At 37.7% G+C, this 13,150-nt stretch overlaps 1 protein-coding gene and 2 long non-coding RNA genes across 4 annotated transcripts; 1 reads left to right on the top strand and 2 right to left on the bottom strand.

Moving 5' to 3' along the window:
• The first annotated feature begins 307 nt into the window (after positions 1-307).
• LOC125263717 (sarcalumenin-like) lies at positions 308-12,707 on the top strand. 2 transcript variants are annotated; one of them, XM_048182857.1, is made up of 7 exons: positions 308-465; positions 6,402-7,316; positions 8,795-8,893; positions 9,283-9,378; positions 9,483-9,599; positions 9,723-9,956; positions 11,608-12,707. In XM_048182857.1, the coding sequence occupies exons 1-7, from the start codon at positions 408-410 to the stop codon at positions 12,411-12,413; spliced, it is 2,325 nt and encodes a 774-aa protein (XP_048038814.1). In that variant the 5' UTR covers positions 308-407; the 3' UTR covers positions 12,414-12,707. The 2 variants fall into 2 exon arrangements, with proteins under 2 accessions (XP_048038814.1, XP_048038815.1); XM_048182858.1 differs by having other exon boundaries at positions 311-465; positions 6,405-7,316.
• On the bottom strand, positions 1,587-5,038 carry LOC125263721. The gene is made up of 2 exons (XR_007183881.1): positions 4,061-5,038; positions 1,587-3,859 (listed from the first exon to the last, which is right to left on the bottom strand). It is a non-coding gene; the product is annotated as an uncharacterized LOC125263721 (long non-coding RNA).
• Positions 7,113-9,826, bottom strand: LOC125263720. Its single transcript, XR_007183880.1, has 2 exons — positions 9,689-9,826; positions 7,113-9,596 (listed from the first exon to the last, which is right to left on the bottom strand). It is a non-coding gene; the product is annotated as an uncharacterized LOC125263720 (long non-coding RNA).
• Positions 12,708-13,150: the final 443 nt, after the last annotated feature.

Here is a 13,150-nt window from a genome sequence, read left to right as displayed (position 1 = left end):
GCGTCACTGAGCCATCGGATTTAATCAAAATATCTTAATTTGTGTTCCGAAGATGAACGAAGGTCTTACGGGTGTAGAACGACATGAGGGTGAGTAATAAATTACATTATTTTCATTTTTGGCTGAACTAACCCTTTAAGTGTCCAGTCACTGGATTTGGTCCCTCTAAGTGAACAACTGAATCTTCTTTTACAATTCCACAGATTATAAGTCCGGTTACCCAGAAAGTAGGCAAAGGTTAAAGGCCGTCTGATTGGAGAAGGCAGCTGCTCTCAGTGCTGACGCTTGTGCAAGTGCTTCGATGTCCATGAGCACCGCCCCACCCCCAGAACCTACGCGGCCCCTCTTGCCTCTCTCCAGGGGTATATATAGACTGAAAAGAGAACTGGACAGTCCTGGCAGTCAAAATGAGGCCTTTCCTCCCCTTCTGCTGCCTGCTGTCTCTACTGGCACTCACCACTGCAGGTAAGAAGTTTCAAAACTGGAATTGAACAACAGGTGGGCTGCAGAACTATAGCTGCAGTTGACTTCTGTTTATTAAGAGTTGACTGGGTTTTTGTCTGGGAGAAATGGGCCTCGGTTTTAGCACAAGACAAAAAATGTAATCTGAACTGTAATCCTAGATCAGATTGCTTGTCCTTGGTGAAGATGAGAGCTGCATCGGTTGCATGCTCATATTCACATATATAAAGTGTTTTTTAAAGTATAATTTGTGTTTTCTTGGTAGCACAATTTCTTCTAATTTATGTTTTTATGAACTTGGATATGTTGTTAAAGTAAGTTGAAGTAATTGTTCTGTGATCTCAAGTGTGAGTTATTCACTAAGAATCATCAAGTGCATTCAAGTACAGTATGTTCAGTGCGAGTGTGTTCTCAGTCCTCGGATTCTGGATGTCGTGTACTGTATGTGTAGTGCCGGCAAAAGTGTTCAGTGGACTCTCTGAGTTTAGCCCTGAAAAACAGATTCCTTTTACTATGTTGAATTATGTAACTTATGAAAAAGTGGTGCTAAGACACAACATGCATTCAGTCTAAAAGGGAGATGTCATCTGTTATGAGGCATGACAGCTGATGGAAAGCGTGAAGAGTGCGAACACACTCTTTCAATTCATACATATTAAATATTAACACACTCTTATGGGTTAATGACAGATCGGAGTGTCCAACTGTCCGTGATAAAGAAAAGTAAAAATCTTTTAAAAATGTAGTTTAAAATGCATACTAAGATGAAATATACACTTCTTATTTATGAAAGTAAAAAATATTTTTTTTTAATTCATAAATATCCTTAAGTGTTTCGGGACAATTTATAACCTGAACTAATCTTGCCTTGTTGTAAAAATATTGGTTGCACTTTATTTTACAGTATGTGTACTTACAGTGTACTTACCGTAGAAAGTACTGGAAATATAAGGTATTTACATGGGTTAAGGTTAGGTTATTACCCTAACTAGTTATTATAGGGAACTATATATTTAATTATTATAGGGAACAGGTCAACAGGACTGTAAACTAAAGTGCTACCAAAATATTTTTTCAAGAAACGTATTTACTTATTTTTTTCTGCATGTTGGTTGCACCACATATCTTTTGCTCACACGTAACTTTAAACAAATATTTTTCAAAATTGAATTCTTATTTCTTATTCTTACAAATGTAAATATTTGGGGCCGTTTACACAACACGGTTTTCAACTAAAAACTGAAAATTTCTTGTACGTTTTAGCTGTTCATGTTTTGGGGGCCTGAAAACGCAAACTTTTGAAAATGAGTTTCAAAGTGTACGTTTTTAAAAACGATAACGTTACTGTCTCTTTGTAAACTACAAAAACGTGAATTTCTGCATGCGCACGTGTATTACGTGTTTCTTTACAAAGTGACATCGCCAACTACTGGCCTGGCATGAATAATACAGCCTTTTCCCTGTGAACATGAATCATTTTGACAACATTGTCGTCTGTACGCTAAAAACACAAAGGAAAAACTTTTCTGTTTTTAGTACATTGTTGTTGTGTAAACATACCCTAAATTCTTCTGTCTTGTTCTCTAAAAGTTCTATATTGAATTCATGATAGGTGGATGGAATCTGTTGGAGTCAAAATTGCAATAAACTGTAAGGGAAACAGTTGGCGACTTCTTTCTTATCTCTAAGTAGTTTACTGTTGGTCAAATAATTTGAGTCTGTAGCTTCCTCTGGCTTGCTTTTAAGTATTATCCTTGTCTGTCCTTGCATTGTTCTTGTTCTCCTTCTGTGTCTGTACGGTCAGGTGGAAAGGCCTAGAGTGCCCTATGAAATCAGACACTCTTCCTCTGGCGGTTGCGTGGTCATGCTTCACAGCTCCACTTACACACCCCCTTGTACTTTATATCCACATATACACTTGCAGTCCACAGCTGCTGTCACAACGGTACTGTCTCAATCAGACTTTATTTCTGTCTTGCAGGCCTTGTAGGGGCAACCATTATGGTAACAGTAGGACTTAAAGCCTCTGTCCTGCCTACTGTATGTGGCCTGTTTTAGCACCTGGGGTTTTCCCTGTACAGTCCACCCACAGCAGCCAAGCATACGCAGAGTAAACAATGTTGCTATACAAACACATACAATCAGCAAGCCGTACATACACACTTTAGGTATTTTAACACACATACAGTATACACGAAACCAAAACAGCAGTTCCTAACTATTTTACGATTTGGCGAACCGGTGGCTAATTTAATGAATCTGTACAATCACATTCATACATTTTCTGCTTAAACCCTGCTGAGGGTTAGGTATAGGGGTGGAACTTCAAGCATAATCTTTTTCTAAAAATCGTATATTTACATACAAATCATGTCATATTAATTTAAATAAAACTCACCTTGTAGGCTTGTACAGTAATGACTCAAGTGTTACCAAATCCTTCAGAAGGAATAACTATCCAAAACCTTACAAAAACTTCCAAAGCTTACTTACTTAATGATTTCAGTAATTACAAGGGAGTTACATCTGAAGGATTTAGTGATACTTGAGTCATTACTAGTGGGTTACCATTACCTTTACTCTAGAATTTATTATACATTATGCATTATTAACATTGATTATGAACCTGTACAGTTATTGATTAGCTTACCGTTAAAGGGTTAGTTCACCCAAAAATGAAAATTCTGTCATGAACCAAAAAAAAAAAAAAAAAAAAAAGTGCCAACATATTTTAGATTATTTAAGAACCTGCTCTACTATTTGTTTGTGATTCATTAAAAAGAACCAGATCATAAGATCTTTCACTCACTGGTCGTGCTGTATTAATTCACTAAGAAGGACTGGATCATAAGAGTCATTCATTTCTGAATCAGACTTCATTGATTGCATATATTTTGGGCTTATTAGTAATGCAGCAAACTCTCAAATTGTTTGGTGAAACAAAAGCTATGTTTCCATCCAGCTATTTGGATAATTGCAATAAAAATTACTGGATGGACACACCAAGATGGGTATAAATACTAAAAATGCACATTACGCACTCAAGTGAGGTGGACATTTTTTATCCAATAAGAAGAAATGCGTATAAATTACAACGGAAACACATTTACTGAATAAATCCCTTGATGTGAAACAAAAAAAAAAAAAAAAAAAAACCTAACGTGACTTTGCTTCAACATTGGATGTAATTGGATAACTGGACTAACCAGCGGACTAATTTCATTGTACAGCATCTCAAATGTTAGTTTGATCAGTCTGAAATGCCTGAGCCAGAGTCTGTCATCAGAATGAATCGGTATAATGACCTCCCAGAAGTGTCTCACATGATTGCGTTGGGTTTTGCTAGTGACCACAGCTATCTTTGAAAAATCACTCCTGTAGATACGCCCATCACTGTCTGGATGTAGAGTAGAATAGAGTAGTTTGGCAGGAGGAAGTCAATGGTATAAAAAAAGGAACTTATAGCTCACATACCAGCTGAACCTCAATGTCATTTAGCAGAGAATAACAGAGAAACTCTTTCTTGGCGTATAGGCTATTTGTGTCATGTTAAAGACCTGGGACTTGGGATTGAGCACCTGTTCATTCCTGTTCTCACCTCAGAACATGCTGTCGAAGGGGGATGGGCTGATCTCCGTCACTTACAAATTACTGGAAAAATGCAGATGATCTTGTATAAATATATGACTTAGTTGGTTTCATATTGGGGCAATTCATGATAGAGCTGCTCTTATTGTTGCTCCCCAGCCATTAACTGAAAAATAAAAAAACAATATCTGTGTGGATTTAATTAAATCAGCAAGGCAGAATATGATACCGAGCTATTCAACTCATATATTAGCACACTTCTTCTGTAGCACATAACAACCAGCCTTTCTGTCAGTTTCAGTGACATTTAAATAAAGACCTCATTATGTGGTCAAATAAATCAAAGTAGTTATCATTCCCCTCATCTGTTTTCTTATGAGTATTATTCCACATTATGTTAGCATTGTGACAATGATGTAACCCTAAACTTGGACTAGTAAAGATAGGAAGCTAGCAGTAAAGTATAACTCTTACGACATAACATGGCCTCAGGCCTTCAAAATCATTAGCACACACTCATGATTGCGTTGATGACACTCTTACACTATGTCTATGGCCTAAATACAGCTCTCCTGGGTCTGTGAGCATATGTATAAGTGCGCAAAACATATCACATTTATGCTGACCAGAGCCAATTCAATCAATTAGAGACTTCTAAGGAACACACAAGCCTGTCAAGAGAGCATTTTTACAAGCAAATGGTCAAATGCCAAAGGTGGAACATGTTTATCTGAACTAACTATAGCCAGTCTGGTGCCCTCTGCTGTCAGCAGGATTTTGAAATGTTACTCAAGTGTAGGGCTAAGACACTTTAGATGAATTTGGGGTTTGTCTTTTAAGGGTACACTCTTAGTTCATTGGGTTTCTATAGAAAAACCTAGGGTTCTTGACTCAGTTGTACTCTTTATGCCAAAAAGGTTCTGTAGTGTTTTTTGTAGTGATAAAGTATGTTTATGAGCTGTTTAATTCATAAAATTTCATTAAAATAAAAATTAAAACAAAATTAATTAATTAATTAATCAAAACTACATCCATACAATGATCCCATGATGGGAACCCTTGAAAGGTTCTATATATGAAGCGCCTGACGGAACCCTTTAAGGTTCTAAACGTAGAATCTTTTCTTCTACAAAAATAACTTAAAAAGTCTTTTGAATATGCATTTTTTACATTTTAATACTCTAAAGCAGTTGTAACATAGGCAATATAATTTAGCACAATAAAAAATCTCCCTGTATTGCATTGTAGGCCACTGAAATGGCTATGAACTGAAAGAAAATTCAGTCTGCAACAGATTATACCAGAAAACAATATTAATCTACAAAAAATGAAATCACTAATATTTACAATATCATGACTGTTTGCACAAAAGCAGAGATGTACTTTTCAGTGAAAGCATTTGACATTAAACCTAGAGGTGGAAAATCTTGGTACAAAGCTGCCATGCTAACACCCTTATCAGAGCCCAAGGACAGTATGAAAAATAAACTTTGCTCTGATGATCCACATGAACAGAAAAGACTTGGCGTTCTTTTCTCCTGCCAGCTCTGCTCCCTATTTCAGGATGTGATTCACATGAAAAGCATTTAGCTCTCATCGAGAGCATTCATCGCCGCATGAATCACAGACATGGGTCATCACCGCAGACTCGCATATTCACACCAAAGCAGCTCTGCCACCAAGTCTTGTTGTTTAAATCCATAAACCATACATTTTAAGATATCGTTTTTTACATGATTTAGGACAGTAACTATGGTTGTGTTTTGTTACTGTGATGTTGTAGATGATGCTGTCTCAAACACAGAATGCTAAGTGCTAATGCTAATGTACCTACAGTAGGTACAGTAAGAGATGGCGGGCAGTACTGGTGATGCACCAACATTTCTGGCGAACACAAAAAATTGGTTTGCACTTCACTGTGACCACTATGTTGCTAGAGCATCAATCATGAGGCGACTTGTTGCTAAAGAACTTTACTACGATTAGTTTATGACCTGTAAACACAACACCTTGAACAGAATATGAAATCAATTACCCAATTTTCAGCTCAATGAAAATTTTAATTTAGGTTTTGGTGTATTAGTAAAACTTCAATTTGATGCATCAGTAACTTGTAGATAGTAATTTTTATTGCCATTGTGTTGTAATAATTTATATTTATGCATTTGGCAGATATTTTTTATCCAATGCGACTTACATTGTCTTCAAGGTACTCGTTGTTATCATTTCTTGCTTTTCCCTGGGAATCGAACCCATGCTACTGTTTGAGCAACAGGAAGGCACGTATGCAAATAATGTGTGGGTGTGCTGAGTTATATTAAATCACATGTTCATTATTTTGTTTTCCTTAGCAGATGCAGTGGGGTCTGAGACTGACCCGCTTGTGCCGCTCAAGCTGAAGTCTGAAGGTGCGCTGTTCAACTGCTGTGATGGCACAGAGGATATCAGCCAAAGCTCCTCCAATGACACTCCTGCACCAAACAGACCTGTCTGCCAACCCTGTGGCACCGGTGCACATATTGACACCGCGGCAGAAGATGTCAGCTCTAATGAGGACGAAGAGGATGACATTGCTTCAGAAGAGAAATCTGAAGAGTTGAGTCAAGAGGAGGCCTCTTCTGAAGAGATATTTGAGGAGGAAGTACATGAAGAGGAGGCAGAAGTTGAGATAGAGGCATCCAATGAAGTGGAGGAGGAGGAAGTTCTTGAGGAGGCACATGAGATCTCAGAGGCAGACAGTGATGTAGAGGCACAAATGGTTATTGAGGAATCTGTTGAAGAGGAGGTGGTTGAGGAAGAGGAGGGTCTTCAGACTGAAGATGAGGCAGGCGAAGAAGAGGGAATTTCTCAGAGTGAAGAGGAGGTAGTTGAGGAAGAAGAGAATGAGGGAGGTGAGGAACAGGTGATTGAAGAAGAGGCAGAGGTGGTTCCTCAGCCTGAAGAGCTATTGGAGCAAGTGGAAGAGAGATCAGAAGAGGTAGCAGAGGAAGATGACGTAGAAGAGGAAGCTGTAACAGAGGAAGAAGGAGCTCATGAGGTTGAACCAGAAGCCTTTGTAAATATGGTGGAAACAGAAGAGGCTGAGGAACTAGCAGGAGATGATGATGTTGAGGAGGTTGTTGAATTGGCCCACGAGGTAACCGAGGAGCTTGTGGAACCAACTCCGGAACAAATTATTATCCAAGAAGAAATTCCTGCACCTGCTGAAGAAGTAACGGTGGAAGAAGTGTCAGATGATATACCAGCACCCAAGGCATCTGCCAAAGGTACACTTTAATTCAGTCAGTGTTAATAATATTGAACATTTAATGTTAATATGAAATAATAAGAGAATGTCTAATTGATGAATTGGAATCAGCTTTCTAAAATTTAGAAAAAACAGCAGATTTGTGTTGGTCAATGAAGCAAATCTACATGACCAACTTGAACCTGTTGCAAAAACTTTGTGTTGAAACCTTTTGCCCTCATGCTAATTCACAATTGCATGGATCCTTGTAGAAATTACTGGATTTTGCCCATTAAAAAATTCACTGAACAACAGTAAATGTGACTGCACCTCTGCCGCTGTTTGACGAAACTAATCAACAAATTTTAGAAAATACTTTGACAATATACAGTGGACCACTTTTGCAAAATTTCACAGAATTCTTACTAATGCTACCTTTACTCTAATTTAAAATCGAATAATAAAGAGCTTCAGAATCATCACAAAGTGTCTGGTTAAACCAGGGGTAGGCAAGTTCGGTCCTAGAGAGCCGATGTCCTGCAGAGTTTAGCTCCAACCCTGAAAAAAAAAAAACCTTCAGCTGCCTATAGCCTTAGTAATCCTGAAGAGCTTAATTTGCTTGTTCAGGTGTGTTTGATTAAGGTTGGAGCTAAACTCAGCAGGACAGCGGCTCTCTAGTACCGAACTTGCCTACCCCTGGGTTAAACCCCATTATAGTGGAAATAACCCAAGAATGAGCTATGTTGTTGTCCCGCCGTTAGGGGGCACTATTGTAAAAGTCAGTTCCTTGTGCTTCTCCACCTGATACTTTGGTCAAAGGTGGCACAAGAATAAACTCACCACCAAAATAACCTAACAGAAATAACCCTTGGCACATGTCCATTGCCAATCATAACAATATGTTCTCTGGCCTGCAGGGACAGTTTTGTAATGGGGAAGAAATGTTTCAGATGCTTTTAATAGTCCAATGATTGTGTTTAAATGGCTCCAAATAGAGCTGATGTAGAGGCTGCAGTAGATGGACCCAAAATGACAGTTGTATTCTGTTTTGGAGCCATGTTATTATTGTCAAGTAATATGAAAATAAATAAATCACTATGACTAGTATATCACTAACCATGGTCTAAACTGGCCTTTTTTTTAGCTTTTAGCTGTGCACGTAAATCAACAAGCAACTCATTGAGCTGATACATTGTTTCCTTTGATTGTGATTCTAGTGTAAATACAGATGCAGCTTCTTTCCTCAGAGATCTTGTTTACTTCAGATGTAAATTTAAACTGTGGCAATAATCTGTTGATTCCACAACTGATTCCTTAACTACAAAGAATGCCACTGAAATGAAAATACAAAATAGTCCCTAAAATAAAAAAGTGAATGTATTTTGAAAATAGCATTTAGAAAAAATTTAAAATGCAATCCAATAATAACCTTGTTTTGTGGGAGCCATCCACATTAAATAAAATGTTATGATGATATGAGATTCAGGTTTTATGATGGCTATATTTTTCCTCTGGCAGTGGAGAAAAAAAAACCCTCAGGTCGTGCTGCAAGAGATCGGTCTCACATTGAAGAGACGCTGCGTCTGGCAACAGCTGAACCTTCGCGGGAATTTGTCGGTGAGTCATATGAAAATATTATGTAAAAAAGTATTACTTCCTGGGCTGTACAGTATATATCAGGCCAGTTATTTCTACATTAACCAATCACATTTTAACTTGACCAAAACAATTTTGTTTGCTCAACAATATCTTCCTTATTACGGTTTCAAGAATGTATTGAACTTACCACAATGTGGTAACAACAATAATTAATTTAATATCATATTTATTCATTTAACTCATTTAATATCTTCATTGGACTGTTTATATAATTTATGTAGCAATGTCTATAACTAAAATCAATCCCCAAAATGATAAAAAAATTATAAACAAGCTCATTCTGCTATTATTATTATTTCTTTCTATATACCTTCCTGTCATCATTCAATCAACTCTACTTCTCATAGATGCTCTGAAGAAGCTGCAGCATGTCTACAACTCTGCAATTAATCCCTTGGAGAAGGCCTACAGATACAATGAGCTCAGACAGCATGAAGTGTCAGGTAAATGAATGTTTTACAACATCATTCCTTTACTACCATAAAAAAAAGTGTCAAAATGAAGCCCTATCCTCAGTTAAACTGTCTGCTTTCCTCACACTGTTCAGATGCAGAGATCAACTCTAAGCCCATGGTCCTGTTTCTTGGCCCTTGGAGCGTTGGCAAGTCTTCCATGATCAATTATCTTCTGGGTCTCGATGACACTTCACAGCAGCTTTACACTGGTAACACATCGGTCATTAAATGGATGAATGTACAATGAAAGAACCACAATAAATGAGCTGTTATATAAGAAAATATTAGTTCAACGTACGTCTCCTTCATCTCACTCCCTTTTGCTTTCTCAGGGGCTGAGCCCACAACCTCAGAATACACTGTCCTAATGCACGGTGAGAAGTTTCGCACCATTGAGGGCATTGTTATGGCTGCGGACAGTTCCCGTTCTTTCTCGCCACTGGAGAAGTTTGGTCAGGGGTTCCTGGAAAAGCTGGTGGGAATCGAGATGCCGCACAAACTCCTTGAGCGTGTCACATTTGTGGACACACCTGGAATCATTGAGAACCGCAAACAACAAGAGAGAGGTGAAAAGACAGCACTGACAAAGACACAAGAAATATAAAGAGAGATGATAATCAGACAAAATGCACCTCTGAACTGGAATTCAATATTGTTACACAGTCTGGCTTATTAGAAATAGGGACTGTAATCATGAATAATTTAAACATTTCTGTTCCTCAATGGTTCCATTAATGAAGACATTTATAATGTTATAAAAAATATATGTTTAAATAATAATCTTATTATTTAAAATAATAATCCTGTTCTTTTGAAGTTTCTATCCATAAGAATCCTGAATTTTTTTTTTATCATGGTTTCCACAAAAATATTAAGCAACACAAATGTCAACATTGATAATAAATGTTTCTTGAGCAGCAAATCATTATATTAAATTGATTGATATTTAAAGGATCAAGTGACACTGAAGACTAGAGTAATGATGCTAAAAGTTCAACTTTGGATCACAGGAATAAATTATATTTTAAAATATATTAAACTGTAATAACATTTCACAGTATTACTGTTTTTACTGTATTTTTGTTCAGCCTTGGTGAACATGAGACTTTGAAAATCAAAAACATGTCACAGACCCCAAACTTAAACGGTAGTGTATTTCTTTCATAGTTCATAGGTGGTGTAACGACTAGGTCAGAGTGACTGGTCAAATGTCAAAGATAGATGAAAATAGATATAGAAGGTGTTAAAACACCTTTAAGACCTTTAAGAGAATGCTGCAGATCTTGCATTATCACATGTCGGCAAAGATGGAAACGGACATGTGTTGATACAAAGGTACATCACTTAATCATTTCTGATGGAAAATACACCCATTCGATCTTGCAACACAGAAAAGACACCAAAGATCTTACATTTGGAAATATTCAAACATATCAGAGCATTTTAGTAGGAAATATATAAATGATTCAAGAAATCAATAACATGTAAAAGAATAATAATGTATAAATAAAAAAAAGAAATAAAGATATTATCATAAACATTGACCATTTTGAATACACCATTTGGGGAATTGGACTACACTTCCCAGCAAACATTTGGATGTTTAATGACTGTTGAAAAGACGTCCCTCTGACACATCCTGTCATGGCTGAAAAATAGTTCCAAAATTAAATTCGAATGGACGTCTTAGATGTTATCTTATTAATTAAGTACGTATTAGCCACTCATAGCTAAAAGTCAAAGTAACAATTATACATGCAACCCCAGAGAATTGTATACATGTACAAACTTATCTGAATGCATTTTTAGGAAATGCCTACATATTTTTACCGATTTATGCATCCTACCACGACTATTTTTGACCAGGGACACAACGTTGCCGTCGGACCAATGTTTGCTGGGTTGTTGTGCTGAATGCATTTGATTTAGCCTACTAAAATAACCAGTTCGTATAAATTATTGACTTGAGGACAACTTCACTGGTTGCGCTTTTAGTTTTCATGCCATAGATTCACTAGTGGCCACTGAATACCATGCGGTTTTCCCTCAGCATCTGCAGGCCAGTGTGTGTGTGTTTTTTTTTTTAAAGAACCATTTCTGAATAAAAATCAGATTCAAAGATGAAAACATAAGTACAAATAGCCTAGCTACTTTATATTGATAAAGTATTACATTCTGCCTTTGTACACGTTTACAAACTCTGTTGTTGTCCTCTAGGGTACCCCTATAGCGAAGTGTGCCAGTGGTTTATCGACCGTGCTGACCTCATCTTCCTGGTGTTTGACCCAACCAAACTGGATGTAGGATTAGAATTGGAAATGCTGTTCAGACAGATGAAGGGACGCGAGTCGCAGATCCGTATCATTCTGAACAAGGCTGACAGTCTGACAACCCAGGACTTAATGCGCGTATATGGTGCCCTCTTCTGGAGCATGGCACCCCTGATTAACGTGACGGAACCCCCACGCGTCTACGTGAGCTCCTTCTGGCCGCAGGACTACTCTCCTGACACCAACAGAGACCTTTTTAAACGTGAGGAGATCTCCTTGTTGGAGGACCTAAATCAGGTCATTGAGAACCGCCTGGAAAACAAAATCGCCTTCATCCGCCAGCACGGTATCCGCGTGCGCATCCACGCCCTCCTGGTCGACCGCTATTTGCAGACGTATTATGAGAAGTTGGGATGGTTTAGTGACCCACAGGAGGTTTTCCATGATATCGTCAGTGACCCTGACAAATTCTACATCTTCAAGTCCATTCTGGCCAAGACCAATGTGAGCAAGTTCGACTTGCCAGAACCGGAGGCATACCAGGACTTCTTTGGAGTGAATCCTCCCAGCGGCTTCAAGCTCCTTTCCTCATACTGCAGCTGGACAGGAGGATGCCTGCTGGAGAAGATTGAGAAGGCCATCACAGATGACCTGCCGGCTTTGATCAGCAGTTTGGCAGAGAGAAGGGAAGCCAAGGCAGAGGCAGCTGCAGAAACCAAGGAGAAACACCAAAACCGTTGGCGGAGACAGTAGAAAAAAACGGAGTGAGGGTTTATTTTCTACCTGAGGCACAATCAGTCAGAGGGCACCAAAGCGTTGAATGAATGGATGGATGAGAATACAGTTATGAATAAACGGTTATAAATAAAGCAAGGAAGGGAGAGAGTAAAAGAAGATTCATATCATTGGGAAGTTGAATGTGGGTCAATGACATGACGGGTAATTTTTTTGTCCAAAGGCCTTAATAATAATAAAAAACAGATATGACATCCAAAGTATGTAAGGTAGTACAACTAGATCTCTTTTATTGAATCCAAAGGTTTTTATTATATTTTGCTACATATAAAGGTATTTTAAAGATTTTTAAGTGTCAAAAGGTCATTCGGTTTAACCGTCCAAAGGCCAATTCAGCCATTTCATTCGTGATTAAAATATCTAAAAATGTAATAAATGGATATATTTTTTATTCTGGCATAATTTTATAACATCATATATCAACATAATGCAAAATGGTATTAAAATTATGTGTAGAAGTCATTGCTTTGTTATAAGAAAGAATGTCTGGAAAAATTAATATCATTGATGTCATTCGGAGTAACCAATATAAAGGGACCATTTTGCAGTCAATACCATGTGACAGGTTGTGACATCATTCAGACACCTGCAAAGGACCACATGGTCGTGAAATAAAGTAACTAACTCTCTTCAAAACTATTCGAAAAATTCATGTTTTCACTTGCTCTTACGCATGTCCTGAAACATCAGGTCAT

This window comes from Megalobrama amblycephala, linkage group LG2 (assembly GCF_018812025.1).
Source record: "Megalobrama amblycephala isolate DHTTF-2021 linkage group LG2, ASM1881202v1, whole genome shotgun sequence".
Classification (NCBI taxonomy): domain Eukaryota; kingdom Metazoa; phylum Chordata; class Actinopteri; order Cypriniformes; family Xenocyprididae; genus Megalobrama; species Megalobrama amblycephala.
This window is presented reverse-complemented; position numbering and strand designations above follow the sequence as displayed.